General features: G+C 40.3%; 1 protein-coding gene and 1 pseudogene across 2 annotated transcripts; both read right to left on the minus strand.

The window, feature by feature from the left end:
- Positions 1–1,986: 1,986 nt before the first annotated feature.
- LOC149977423 (patched domain-containing protein 3 pseudogene) lies at positions 1,987–3,954 on the minus strand (annotated as a pseudogene). Its single transcript, XR_016486609.1, has one exon. The product of XR_016486609.1 is annotated as a patched domain-containing protein 3 pseudogene (transcript).
- Positions 3,955–7,738: 3,784 nt separating this feature from the next.
- On the minus strand, positions 7,739–10,116 carry LOC118938948 (patched domain-containing protein 3-like). The gene is made up of 2 exons (XM_090199012.1): positions 9,326–10,116; positions 7,739–7,891 (listed from the first exon to the last, which is right to left on the minus strand). Exons 1-2 carry the CDS (start codon positions 10,046–10,048, stop codon positions 7,739–7,741), a joined length of 876 nt encoding a protein of 291 aa, XP_090055138.1. The 5' UTR covers positions 10,049–10,116.
- Between the last annotated feature and the right edge of the window lie 5,455 nt (positions 10,117–15,571).

Genomic DNA, 15,571 nt, shown 5'->3' on the forward strand with positions numbered 1-15,571 from the left:
AAGAGGTCACCATTATGCCCTTATATTTAAGCAATCAGGCACCATAGGCAGTGGTGTATCATGAATACAGTCACAGGTAAATGGCATTGTTCTGCTCTGGGCCAGTTAACCCATTTACCTGTGACTTCATGATACAGCACTGCCTCGTGTGTCTTAATGCTTTTATAAAACTGTTACCATATTTAAAATGACAATTCAATAGATATTTTAATTAAACCGTTATTTTTGATAAGTAATTTCATACAATTTCATTCTTCCACCAAAGTATGTAGTCCGAACAAAAATCTGGTTGTAAATTATTTTGGTTCAACGACCTTAATTATTTTCACATAGTTACTATGCAAAAATAATACAATCCGTTCTCAACCAAATTGTTGCTATGCAGGCTGGACAGCTAATGTTTTTGTCTTTTGTCACTTGCTAGCTAACTAGCTAACTTTAGCTAACGGAGTCACTCAAACATTGAACCTGGAATGACAGTACACTAGCTGCATTTTCAATTGGCATTTACTTGGATATGTCCATGATAATGACGTTGATGCGTGATATCCACTGGCTCAGAAAAAGTTGTCTCGTCCTGTCTCTTCTGGGTACTGTTCACTCTGGACGGAAGTACAGAAGAGATCCAAAAGCAAAAGTGAAACATTGTTTCCGAGGCTTATATTAACCCCCGCTGTGCCAAACTAAATGCTAGCCTGGAAGTAAGGGGAAATAATGTGCGAATTGGGATAAACACAAGAGAAAATTCGAACAGCAACATGAACATGATATTCTTATTGCGGAGCAGTGATACTTTTCAAATGGAACAGTTATCAGGCATATGTGTGTCTGTGGCGGCCTATACAGCACGGCTTGGAACGCTGCTCGTCCAATCACCATCCAGGATCCAAGCAACCAGTTTTATAACGGTAGCTATTAGAAATGATATACTGTGTGGTTCGAGCCCTGAATGCTGATTGGCTGAAAACCGTGGTGTACCGAATACCACGGTTATGACAAAACGTATACGGACTGCTCTAATTACGCTGGTAACCACGTTATAATAGCAATAAGGCGCCTCTGGGGTTTGTGATATATGGCCAATATACCGCATCGCGTAGTGCCTAAGAACAGCCCGTAGCCGTGGTATATTGGCCATATACCACACCTCATTGGGCCTTATTGCTTAAGTATGGTGTACATTTTCTAGACAGATTGCTCAATATCTTCACACCCAGACAATCAAATGTAAACCCTTTCAAATTATTTATTCTAGACAGACAAACTGAAGTTGTTTTTTTTAAGTCTCTTAAAAATACATGCCAGTGTTCAAAGTACACTATAATTTATCAGAGGACCTTAATGCAGAGTAATTGGCACTTTGAGAGACATTTAAGTCCAGATCTCTCTGACAGTTTAGAGATGGAAGTAATGTATTTAGCCATTTCTCCTGGAATTGAAAAAGCTGTAAGACTTGTATTGATAGGTAATTTAGCTGATTTAGTGATCTAAGACGTCAGGTAATTGTTGTAAATGTCACACCAGCCTTCACTTTGGCTCCCCCTCCTGTCCAGCTCAGGCGTTCAGCGTTGCCAGCCTTCTAGCTGCTGCCGAACCTACTGCTGGCAAACGCCCTTCATTACACACACCTGGTTCCAATCCCCACTCTATCACTGTATAATTACTCCCTCTGCCATTTGTCTTTGTCGGTCATTGCAAATTCTATTTGTTTTCCTGAGAAGAATCTCTCCTACTATTTCCTGAGTACTTTATATTTTGCATTTTGGGTTCGCCCTGTGCATTTTTGTTTATGAAGATATATTTTCAGTACAACAGTGTTTGGGTTTCGTCCTGCTTTGTTCTAGGGTGCTTAATAAATACAGTAGTTCTTAACCAGCGACTGCCTCCTGCCTACTAAAAATGTCAACAACAACAAAAAATGCACGTTTCTTAGGATTTCTACTTGTGACACAATTGGATACCCATTGGATATCATTTAAACGGGGCATATGAAGCAACCTTTATTTGACATTTAGAAAAAGGACACAAGTCAACAGATACAAAGTACAAAATGAGTAGATTTTGTATACCATATTAAAAGGTGAAAAAAACATAGACAAACCAAAGAAATACAACTGTAAACAGCACCTTAATTGACACACATGGTCAATAATAACTTCAGTGACAGATCTATCAAAACTGTACAGTACATGAAGACGTCCTGGGCTAGTATCACCACACTGCCTCATGGGCAGTCAGGGTCTGTGGCCCAAATTGCGTGAGACAAATTGTTTTTGTTTTGTATTACACAAATGTGGGTTTTCTGTGTACATATTGTGTGTTTGTCATTGCAAAAATGATCGGTAACAAATATTTTGTTGTCACAGGCTACACACTTCTTGTCAAGCTTCATTTGAGGCATAACCCCACTCTTAAAATCTTTTTTCAGATCACCGTTTTGTTTTTCTGAGTTGGATGTGAATAAAGTTAGAAACACTGGGAGAAAAGTGATGCCATGAATGAGCCCAAAAAGCATTACCAAGCACATAATCTTAAAAAATGTCCTGAAAATATGATTCTTGGAAGCAGCCAAAACCACCACACCTAAAATGGTCGAACTAGCCCCTTGTACTATGGGATAGCCCAAAGTATAGAGAGCATCAACAACTCTTTCATTGACACTCGATTTTTTGCACGAGACAAAGGCGTAGGATATATGAGCAGAGAAGTCAACGGTGAAACCAATGCAGACAACAAGAATGATCATGGATATGGAGTCTAGATTGACGTCCCACAATGCCATGAAACCAGTGACGCCCACAATGACAGAGACGATAGAGAATGTCACCCACAGAGAACAGAGAGGGTTTGGAATCAGTAAAAGGGCGATAATCAACATGACTGCTGTCGTGACTCCAATATTCTGGAGGGTGCCACTCACTATAACAGCATACTGGTCATAGTAGATGAATGCCGGATGGTAAACCATCAATGGGACAACACTACAACCTTCTGCTGTTTCTTTAAGGCTGTTCACCATTTCAATTTCCATACTGGCATTGACTATATGAACAGTTTGGATGAAGAATCGAGAAGCATGGATAGCGTTACTGGTGAAGTTCACGTCTTGCTTAAAATCAGGGTACAAATTCAGAAATAAAAATAAATTTGCACTGAATACAATTTCATCATCAATGTTTAAATGTGTACTTTGTGCATAGCCTTCATAGTAATCTAGCCAGGATGTATACAAATCATCCGTAATAAATTGAAGCTTCTTGAAGTCATCCATGCAGGAGTGGAGTTCAGATCGTTTGTTCTTATCCCAATATGGAAATTTCTCACTGACAATTACCATGACATTAGGACCATAAGTAGAGAAGTATTGCCTGTCATTGTTATAATACGGAATAACATAAGAGTCATCAGCCGCCAAATCACGAAGATCAATTCCTTGCTGTATTTGAAAACACCCATAGATGCTTGCTGCCAAATACCCAGCATAAATAAAGATTACAATTACTTTGGTCCATGGTTTTGTCAGAAAAGGACCATAGTATTTCTTAAAGAAATGATTGATTGGTTGTTCTTTCTCTGTCCCAGTGGCTTTATCATAGTTCCCTCCCACACAACACATACTATACCCATTAGAACATTCTTTGGGATTCTCAGATGGGATCTTTATGCAAGTCAACCAGTGTCTGTTGCTTCTTTCTCTCCTCCCATTCAATGCCAGGAAAGCTCCAAAGAATGTGACATTGTAAATGTAGCAAAATATAATGGCAGTGCTTGTATACAGGCAGAAATATTGTACTGACAGAAAGTCGGACGTGAGTCCAATGTAAAACCCAAGGACGTCAGTCAAGGTGGTGATGGTTATAGACATGGCAGCTTCTTTGTAGGTGTGTGCCATGCGTTTCTCCACAGGGTCTTTGACATTGGTCTTTTGCCAGTTTGACACCATAATGAACATGTCATCGACACCAATTCCTGTAAAGTATACATGCTGTTGTCATCTAGTGAACAGAGTCAGTTGGAGCTTTGAAATGCATTTAACCTGACATTGAAAATTGACTTATTATTGACTCCATAAATGATCTTACCAAGTATAAGGAAAGGACAGTTTGCCACAGTAATGACAAAGGGAATTCCAATGTAAAACATCAATCCAAATGAGGACAGCACAGCCAGGCCAGCAGAGAGGACACCAATAGCAGCCACCCACACTTTGTTCCTCACATTGTCCAGCCTAAGACAAAATGGTTGTCATCCACAAACAACCAAATTTACTTGGAATGATCAACAGTTGAATAACAACTTACCATACTTTGACAGCGACTGGTCAATTTGGTCAACAACAACAACAAATCTGCTTACCTTAGGCAAGATATGACTGAGAAGGCGATGGCAAGGGCATATGTGGCTGAGAACAATGGAATCCCGTCTGTGGTGTGTTTTTCTATCTCCTCCTGCTTCGATTGTGATGTATAGTAAAACACCTACACAATGAAATGTTCCACGGAGAATCAACTGTTAAACAATATATATATATATATTTCAATATAGGGCCTACTTAAAATTCAATAATCCACAAGAGCAGTATCGTAACTGTGGTATAGAAGATTCCTCTGGTTTGTAAAGGACAAAAAATGTTATATTTCAAGTGCTGTAGCCATGCCACTACTGTACTTGGTAACACTTTACAATATGGTTACATACATTTGAATTGATTAATGTTTTAGCATGAGAAAATGATTAACAAATACATTGAAATAGCAATGTTCTGAAAATATCGTCCATAGTTTATATTCTATTCAATTTGTCATTTGAATGAATTAATGTTTTAGCATGAGAAAATGATTAACAAATACATTGAAATAGCAATGTTCTGAAAATATCGTCCATAGTTTATATTCTATTCAATTTGTCATTTGAATGAATTAATGTTTTAGCATGAGAAAATGATTAACAAATACATTGAAATAGCAATGTTCTGAAAATATCGTCCATAGTTTATATTCTATTCAATTTGTCATATACAGTGTCTTCAGGAAGTATTCAGAACCCTTGACTTTTCAAAATGTTGTTACGTTATAGCTTTATTCTAAAATTAATTAAATAAAACTAAATCCTTAGCAATCTATACACAATACCCCGAAATGACAAAGTGAAAACTGGTTTTTAGACATTTTTGCAAATGTAAAAAATATATATATATTAAAAATACAGGAAATACCGTATTTACATAAGTTTTCAGACTATTTGCTATGAGAATTGAAATTGTGCTCAGGTGCATAATGTTTCCATTGATCATCCTTGAGATGTTTCTACAACTTGATTAGAGTCCACCTGTGGTAAATTCAATTGATTAGACATGATTTAGAAAGGCACACAACTGTCTATAAAAGGTTCCACAGTTGACAATGCATGTCAGAGCAAAAAACCAAGCCATGAGATCAAAATAATTGACCGTAGAGCTCCAAGACAGGGTTGTGTCAAGGCACAGATCCGGGGAAGGGTACCTTCAATGTCTGCAGCATTGAAGGCCTCATTGAAGGATTCTAAATCTGTCCGCCCGGCCAAACTGAGCAATTGGGGGGAAAGGGCCTCGGTCAGGGAGGTGACCAAGAACCCGATGGTCACTCTAACAGAGCTCTAGAGTTCCTCTGTGGAGATGGGAGAACCTTCCAGAAGGACAACCATCTCTGTACCACTCCACTAATCAGGCCTTTATGGTAGAGTGGCCAGATGGAAGCCACTCCTCAGTAAAAGGCACATGACATCCCGTTTGGAGTTTGCCAAAATGCACCTAAAGTACTCTGACCATGAGAAATAAGATTATCTGGTCTGAATGCCAAGTGTTATGTCTGCAGAAAACGTGGCACCATCCCTACGGTGAAGCATGGTGGTGGCAGCATCATTCTGTGGGGATGTTATTCAGCAGCAGGGACTGGGAGACTAGTCAGGATTGTGGCAAAGATGAACGAAGCAAAGTACAGAAAGATCCTTGATGAAAACCTGCTCCAGAGTGCTCAGGACCTTAGACCGTGATGAAGATTCACCTTCCAACAGGACAATGACCCTAAGCACACAGCCAAGACCATGCAGGAGTGGCTTCGGGACAAGTCTCTGAATGTCCTTGAGTGGCCCAGCCAGAGCCTGGACTTGAACCTGATCGGACATCTCTGGAGAGACCTGAAAATAGCTGTGCAGATACTCTCCCCATCCAACCTTACAGAGGTTGAGAGGATCTGCAGAGAAGAATGGGAGAAACTCCCCAAATACATGTGTGCCAAGTTTGTAGCGTCATACCCAAGAAGACTCGAAGCTGTAGTCGATGCCAAAGGTGCTTCAATAAAGTACTGAGTAAAGGGTCTGAAAACTTATGCAAATGTGATATTTCAATCATGTTTTTATTATAAATTAGCAATAACGTCTGTTTTTGCTTTGTCTTTATGTGGTATTGTGTGTAGATTGATGAGATAATAATAGCAATGTAATCAATTTTAGAATAGGGCTGTAACATTACAAAATGTGGAAAAAGTCAAAGGGTCTGACTGGTTTCTGAAGGTACTGTAGCTAGCTAGCTTGCTGCAGTTCTCCAGTCAATGTTTAGCTGCCTAGCAAAGTACATAGAGTTCTATATTTCAAGTGCTGTAGCCATGCCATTACTGAACATGTTAATGCTTAAAATAAGGTTACCGGTACATACAGTACCAGTCAAAAGTTTGGACACAACGACTCATTCCAGGTTTTTCTTTATTTTTTACTCATTTCTACATTATAAAATGCATTTTATATTTATATTTTATATGTATATATTGCAATGACGACAGCTTCGCACACTCTTGGTATTCTCTCAGCCAGCTTTATGAGGTAGTCACCTGAAATTCACTTCAATTAACAGGTGTGCCTTGTTAAAAGTTCATTTGTGGAATTACTTCATGCATTTGAGCCAATCAGTTGTGTTGTGACATGGTAGGGGTGGTATACAGCAGATCTTGGTAAAATACCAAGTCCATATTATGGCAAGAACAGCTCGAATAAGCAGAGAGAAATGACAGTTCCATGTTTTTTTCTGTAAAGGTGACTGCAAAATGCTTCTACACCTGCATTGCTTGCTGTTTGGGGTTTTAGGCTGGGTTTCTGTACAGCACTTTGTTACATCAGATGATGTAAGAAGGGCTTTATAAATGCATTTGATTGATTGATAATAGGTTTGGTTTGCTCCTAGAAGAAATCCGTCTAGGCGAAACGAATGTCTGTGCCTCCCATACTTCCATAAAGGCCTACGCCTGAAAAACGAGAAAAAAGCGGCCATGTTACTGTTTGTCCCTCTTGAGGCAAGGTAGCTACAATTTTGTCAGTACACACGTCCTTAAAATATTATGTAATAATCTAAGATAAATAAATGCATCTGTAATTCATTTAGACTTTTTTGCTGAGGAAATCTTAGTCGCGCAATTTTACATCTAACTACGATGTTTGGTGCAGTATTTCTCAAGTGAAAAAATGTGCATGACAACTAGTCGCATTTCATGCAATGACAACAAACACTTTATTGAAGAATTCCGTCCATAGTTCCCACTCCTTTTAACAGTAGTACTGTTGGCGAATCACCTATGAAGGGGCGTAGACTTCGGCTACCGAACCTTGACTTGACTCAGTAAAAACACCAACTAAAAAATAGAAGTGCTCAGGGACACTTGACATAAATCCTCTTGGGATTTGAAATTGCGACTGTTTGGTCTGGAATGCATTAGGGGGTTTCGCACTCTGGTGGGTTTCCGTTTACCCCCTTAGTTGGATTGTTTGAACGGGTGCGCATTCCGGAGCGCACTAAACAACACACCGTGGTTCGCTCAAACAGGGTGGTCTCGGTCATATTCAGTTCATACAATGGTTCGGTTAGCTGTAGGTGAGAATGCAGTCCGGACCAAACACAGAAAAAGAATCAGAAGCGCACATTATTATTGGTTGTTTGAATGGTAGCATTTTATTAAATACACGCAGCATCATAACTTGATGTCTCTGAAACATTCAGTGAGTAGGAGCTCATTTATGAGCGCATCCGATGCAGATTAAGGGATATGGGGGCTATACCGGGATAAAGGCTACTGAATATAACCTATTCACCTTGCAGGGAGAGCGGCTTTTGCGCTCCCGCACTAGGTTGAAAGACCAGAGCGAAAGTAATATGAAGATTGTAAGACAAGTGATGCTTCATGATAATCATAAATTGATTTAATGTGATTATGTTTGTCCAATAAACAAACATATTGCATGAACACGTTGTTTTATTTAGGAATGTTTGTTCGTTTGACATTTTTGGGAATGTGAAACCAACCCGTTTAAAAATCACAAAAATACAATGTAACAAATAGTCAAACTCTGATTCGAACTATAGCTCAGAAAATGCCCTTAATGTCTCATTAGTGCCACCACTTGTTACTAAGAACATACATTCACCTGCCAGTTTATTAGGTGCACCCATCTACGACCCCCCCTTTGCCTAAAAAACAACCTTTATTCTTCGGGGCATGGATTCTCGAAGTCGGAAACGTTCCACATCGATGTTGGTCCATGCTGATAGATGGCACTTTCCTCTTTTGTTCTCTATTGCTCCTCTATTGTTTCTCAAGCAAGGGGGAGGCCGATGACACCACAAATACCCATCAGACCTACTCCTTGATGTTTGCATCCATTTAAAAATAATAATAATAATAACCCTTTTTGTGTGTGCACTTTCCTGTATTTATACTTGGGTTATAGTTTGTCAACAGTAAAAGTAAAACACATATTTAAATATTGCCCATGTTTTGTGAATCAAATTGATAATTGTTAGCTTTTAATGGCGCAAGTTGGTAGAGCATGGTGCTTGCAACGACAGGGTTATGGGTTTGTTTCCCATGGGGGACCAGTACATAAATCTTTGCACTCACTACAGTAAGTCACTCTGGATAAGAGCATCTGCTAAATACAAAATGATTAGTTAATGCTGATTAATGTAACCTTCTTGTGAAGTACTACACCAGTACTTTAAGCTTGTTTTCATGATAACACTTTTTTCCAATTTTCTGTAGTCATATTTGAGGAGTTACATGTAATCGGATTTATATAAAACTAACTGTAATCAGTTATGTTACCAGCAAAAATATTGTAATCAGATTACAGATACTTTTGAAAAAAACTAGATGATTACTTCTTGGATTACTTTTAAATTCAGAAAGGATGTTTGCGGATTACATCTAGAAAGTAACCTAGCCAACCCTGTCCGTTGTAATGCTCTCGTAAGGTTGGCTAAAGCTATAGTACATATATGCTATTATTTCAATGACATACATACCTTAATATTTTCATTGTCTCTCTCATCTGATAGGATCCTTTGGAATTCTTTTAGCCATGCCTCAGCTCTGGTGGTGTGACTTTCCAAGAAGTAGAAAAGCTTTACAGCTTTGGCACTTTTGACTTCACTTTTGACATTTACTTGAACCCCACCTATTGCAGATCCCAGAAAGATTTGTCTTGATTTGTGTGTATATAGAGGGAAAGTCATGTTTGTCTGCTCAATTCTGCTTGCATTGAAGTCAATCATTTCTAAAATCTCATTTGACACACACTGTCCGTTTGTCTTTGCACATAAATGGCTGAACCTCAACTCCCTTTGGTCTACATCAACTGAGATATCTTTAACCTTATCGTTCACTTTGATAATGTTCTTCAAATGTTCTGTGCATAGAATACTTGATTTGTCATTGGATACCACGATGATTGATGCGTAATTCCCTTCTTCATAGAGCCTCTGGCTTGAGAACTCTGCGTCGTCATTTGGAAAGTTCTCTTTGACAAAGGCCCTAGCAATCTTTGAGGGTCCACTCCTCGGTGTAAATTGTCGTTCAATGTCATTATCCTCCCTGTCTTTCAGAAAATAAAACCCTCCTCCCAGAATTCCGGATACTATTAGAGTTATAACAAAAAACCAGACCGGGTAGGTGCCAACAATTCGTCCAAATTTCTCAAAGAGATTCGACAAGGGCTTCTCAATGCAGTCTGTACGTTGGCAGCCCATCCTATGACTTGAGCTTGTTCTTCATTCAGGTACAGTAGAAAGCTGAAGCTGCTGGTGGCCTTTCTATAACTTAGAGACTGGTTAAAGACTGACAGGCATATTTATTCATAAACTGTACTCCTACAGTACACCTGACCTTTCGGAAACAAGAAGGGTTGGGTTGTTTGCAAATTTAGATAAAAGAATAAAAGGCTTTAATAAAAATAATACAATTGTGGAAAGTCAAACAACTTCCCTAAACAAATAAGAAAACTATACAAATATCCCCCAAAGGAAGTTGATCATAGGGCTTGGGTTACTACAGGTTACACTTGAGAAAGAACACAACAGAGTCAATATTTTGGCAACCTAACCACAGAGATTACATGAACGTCAAATACATTATTTCACTTTTTTTGTATTTTATTTAACTTCTTTGATTAAAAAAAATTCATCCAAAGGTTGTACTGGGAGTTTTCTTGAGGTACAATTGTGTAAGAAGTTCACAACTAAATATCAACTGATACCTATAACCTATTTAACATTAAATGGGTCATTTCACTGATTCATAGACTGTTCTCTCTGCTACCGCACGGCAAGCGGTACCGGAACGCCAAGTCTGGGACCAAAAGGCTCATAAATAGCTTCTATCCCCAAGCCATAAGACTGCTGAACAGTTCATCAAATGACTACCCTGACTATTTGCACTGACTCTCTGGCTTTATGCACACACACTGGACTCTACCCGCACACTCAGGCATACTACACTGACCCTCCAACACACACATACACACACACACACACTACATACGCTCACACACATAAAACACACACATGCATAGTGACACCGCACACTCACACACTTTCACACTCTTCACTGTTGCTACTCTGTTTATTATCTATCCTGATTGCCTAGTCACTTTTACCCGTACCTACATGTACATACTACCTCAAGCACCTCAACTACCTCGTACCCCTGCACATTGACTCGGTACCGGTATACTCTTTGTATATAGTCTTGTTATTGTTATTTTATTGTGTTACTTTGTATTATTTTTTAGCACATTTTTCTTGCTTTACATCACTGCATTGTTGAGAAAGGGCTCGTAAGTAAACTTTTCAAGATATAGTCTGTTGTATTCAGTTTATTTGTGTGTGTGGATTTGATTTGATTCGTTGCCTTTTGAGAATACAACCTGATTAAAAAAATATATAATTACATTCTGTCATAAAGAGCACATGTTCAACTTCATAAAAAACATGTTTTCCCATCTCAAGAGGTTTAGTTTTTTTTTACTATAGTAAGTGGCTATTAAGTGCCTATTAAGTGCCTATTTAGGTCCTAAGGTAGAGCATGTAATGCCAAGGTAGTGGGTTTCATTCCTGGGACCACCCATACGTAAAATGTATGCACACATGACTGTAAGTCACTTTGGATAAAAGAGTTTGCTAAATGGCATATATTATTAAGTGCCAAATAAAGTAACAGGGTTGATCATTTCATTTGAAGTAAGCCATGAATCCCCTCGTGACAGTGGGAATGGAAGCTGGTTGTATGCAACAGCCAGTTTGCTACAGCAGGAAAATAATCCCGCAGCAACAGGAAATGTGAATTATTATGTGGATTATAATTAATGGACTTTTGATACCATGTACATTTTTCATAACGGAAAATCAACCCTGAAAATTCAAAGTGGAAATTACAAACTTTAGAAGCCTTTTTAATCCTCACTACAAGGTTATTTTGCGCAGAGAGGTTACTATAGGTCAGTGGTAGTCATTGCGTGGCCCGCAGGCAGCACGCAGCCGCATCCACATATCTATTGTTCTCTGGACGGCAGATAGAGGGCAGTATAGCGTAGCTGTTGAACAGAAAGGCCGAAATAGAACGTTTGCCGAAATAGAACGCAACTGCTCAGCTACAGCAACTGACACATATCAGTTTACTACAAGCTCATTTTGCAGTCTGGTCGACATGGATCGATTTATTGTAAAAATAAAAAAAACGTAAATCTATTGACTATGAAAATGAGGGGGAAGAGCTGGAGAACAGCGTGACAGCTATGAACAAACAACCACCGGAGAACCAGGAAGATGTCGGGAGAAATGCAGCTAGCTAACATAGCTAATGTGGCTCCGATGGCTAAGAGAAGGATACGGTCAATTCAAGAAGAACACAGAAAGTTCCAAGAGAAATGGACAGACAAGTATTTGTTTGTACTGCATGATGGGACTAGCTCACTTGGTCTTATTTGCCAGAAGGCAGTCAATTGTTTTAAACAGGCCAATTTAGCGTGACATTTGCAGTTACGCCACGCCCACTTTGACAAAACATATCCGCCACGAAGCAACCTCAGAAACAACAAAATAGCGCAACTCAAAGGACATCTCAAAGGACAACAACAAATGATAGACATATCTAGCACTGTTGCAGAGAAAATGACAGAGGTAACATATGAGATTGCTTGGATACTCGGAAGAAACAAGAAGGCCTTCACATATGCAGAGACTCAAAGAATGTTTTTTGGCCTCAGCCAAAATAATGTATGCTGATTTCACAAACAAGGAAGCTATTTTTAAGCAAATTAAGGGACTGCAACTCTCAGACTCAACCATAACAAGACTCATAGAAGACATAGGCGAAGAGCCATCTCTTCAGTGGGTCATATGATTGAGTGTAGTCTGGCCCAGGAGTGTGAAGGTGAACGGAAAGGCTCTGGAGCAACGAACCACCCTTGCTGTCTCTGCCTGGCCGGTTCCCCTTTTTCCACTGGGATTCTATGCCTCTAACCCTATTACAGGGGCTGAGTCACTGGCTTACTAGGGCTCTTTCATACCGTCCCTAGGGGGGTGCATCACTTGAGTGGGTTGAGTCACTGATGTGATCTTCCTGTCTGGGTTGGCGCCCCCCCTTGGGTTGTGCCGTGGCAGAGATCTTTGCGGGCTATACGAGGCCTTGTCTCAGGATGGTAAGTTGGTGGTTTAAGATATCCCTCTAGTGGTGTGGGGGCTGTGCTTTGGCGTAGGGTTATATCCTTCCTGTTTGGCCTTGTCATCGGATGGGGCCACAGTGTCTCCTGACCCCTCCTGTCTCAGCCTCCAGTATTTATGCAGCAGTAGTTTGTGTCGGGGGCTAGGGTCAGTTTGTTATATCTGGAGTACTTCTCCTGTCCTATCCGGTGTCCTGTGTGAATTTAAGTATGCTCTCTCTAATTCTCTCTTTCTTTCTCTCTCTCGGAGGACCTGAGCCCTAGGACCATGCCTCAGGACTACCTGACATGATGACTCCTTGCTGTCCCCAGTCCACCTGGCCGTGCTGCTGCTCCAGTTTCAACTGTTCTGCCTGTGATTATTATTATTTGACCATGCTGGTCATTTATGAACATTTGAACATCTTGGCCATGTTCTGTTATAATCTCCACCCGGCACAGCCAGAAGAGGACTGGCCACCCCTCATAGCCTGGTTCCTCTCTAGGTTTCTTCCTAGGTTTTGGCCTTTCTAGGGAGTTTTTCCTAGCCACCGTGCTTCCCTGCATTGCTTGCTGTTTGGGGTTTTAGGCTGGGTTTCTGTACAGCACTTTGAGATATCAGCTGATGTACGAAGGGCTATATAAATACATTTGATTTGATTTGACATCGGTAAGCAACAGATTCCTGACATATCCATGGCTCCTTGTTTTAGTATGGCGCTTGACGAAAGCACTGATGTAAGTGACATTGCCCAATTATGTGTTTGTGTCCACTTCCCTCAAAACGAGTCGTTCAGAGAGGAACCTTTATGTTTACCACCCCTTCAGGGGCAAACACGAGGAGAGGATATTCTGAAAGCCCTTGTTACATTTTCTGCCGATAATAATATTGACTGGTCAAATCTGGCATCTGTGTGCACTGACGGCGCCAACAACATCTCGAGAGAAAGAGAAGGGACTCATAGGCCTGATGAGAAACAATCCCGAATTTGTTACGTTTCATTGTATCATTCATCAGGAAGCACTTGTGGCTAAACTCAAAGACTGTGACTTATAGAACGTGATGAAACAAGTCGTGCACGTGGTGAACATTATTATTGAGAGGTCACTGAATATACCAGGCAGAATACGGTGACTTGATATTTCACATTGAGGTGAGATGGCTGTCTCGTGGCAGAGTTTTGAAAAGATTTCCTCTCTCTCCCTGAAATCCGTGAATTTGTTGCAAGTAAGTCGAAAGAGAAGCCAGAGCTGGATGATCCACAGTGGATATTAAAGCTGGCTTTTTTAACTGACATCACCTGCCACCTGAACACAGTGAATCTCCAGCTCCAAGGGAAAGCTACAACTCCAGGCAAAATGCTGCTTGTGGTCACAGTATTTCAAAATAAAATCCCCACACTGTTCATACCTGACAGACAGTTTGTTCATTTCCCAAAACTCAGAGCAGTCACCACATACAAGCCAGACATACTGCAACATTTTAGCTATGATGTATTTGTGCATGTGTTGGAAGAGTTGAAGTTGGAGTTTGAGTCAAGATTCAAGGATATAATGGAGTGCAAGGAGTTTTTCAACTTCATTGAGAACCCCTTTCATGTGCCAGTGTCATCTCTGACCCCAGTCATCACAGACCTCTGTCCTGACCGTGCTGGAATAGAGAGTGGAGCTGCAGGCAAATTACACATTGCAAAGTTAACTAAGAGCAGGTGTTACCCATTTCTGGAGCCTTGTGTCAGACACAAAGTATCCACTTCTGAAGCAGTGTGTGCAAAAGGTGATAACATTTTTTGTCAGCACTTATTCATGTGAAGCAACGTTTTCAACAATGAACATTGTGAAACAAAAACAGAGAAACAGACTGATCAATGCACACCTGGATTGCCTCACAAGGATAGCAGAAACAGACTATACATTTAGAATGAATTCAGCAAATATGAAGGTACAAACAGTCTAATATAGAATAAGATGCCATATATCAATACCTTCAACATGATCAAGTAGAAAATCCAACAGAACAAAGACCAGAAAGTCCAAAGCTCAGCCATGGCCATCCTCTGCGTATCTACCCTGCCTTGTGCCCACAACCACCCACACGTTTCAATTTCCAATTCCTTGGCATGGTCGAGTGCCAGTCTGAGGAAGACTGTTTTACACCTCTCAACCAGCCTGTCTCTATGTGGCAGTTAACCCTGTCAGTCACCTGTCAGTCACCTGTCAGTCAGGCAGACACCACGTTCACCGAGACAGAGCTCATATTGCATTTCACACAGATCCATCTCACAGTCATTGATTTCCCAGACTCCATATGAGAAATGGATTCTTCTTTCCCTCGCCACAAAGAGAGAGCGAGAGGACTGATCGCCCCTGGCCTCGTCGGGAGAGGTTGAGGTTAGATGGAATCCATTTTGATACCATTCTCAGTTGCCTGGCTATAATTTTGTTCATCGTTAATTGGAATGTTGCTATCATGGCTGTTGCTGAATGTGTCTGAATGATCCATGATGATTGTGTGTGTAGGTGTGCATTTACATGTGTCTGTGGGGTGTGTTTGTCTTTGTGTGGCCCTGTTTGT

The sequence above is a fragment of the Oncorhynchus mykiss genome, chromosome 15 (genome assembly GCF_057628025.1).
Source record: "Oncorhynchus mykiss isolate SJ-2025 chromosome 15, ASM5762802v1, whole genome shotgun sequence".
Classification (NCBI taxonomy): domain Eukaryota; kingdom Metazoa; phylum Chordata; class Actinopteri; order Salmoniformes; family Salmonidae; genus Oncorhynchus; species Oncorhynchus mykiss.

Coding starts and splice junctions, on each gene's coding strand:
- LOC118938948 (XM_090199012.1), bottom strand. CDS start 10,048: ATGGGCTGCCAACGTACAGACTGCATTGAGAAGCCCTTGTCGAATCTC. Junction 7,892..9,325: donor GAGACAATGAAAATATTAAG/GTATGTATGTCA, acceptor TCTCACCTACAG/CTAACCGAACCATTGTATGA.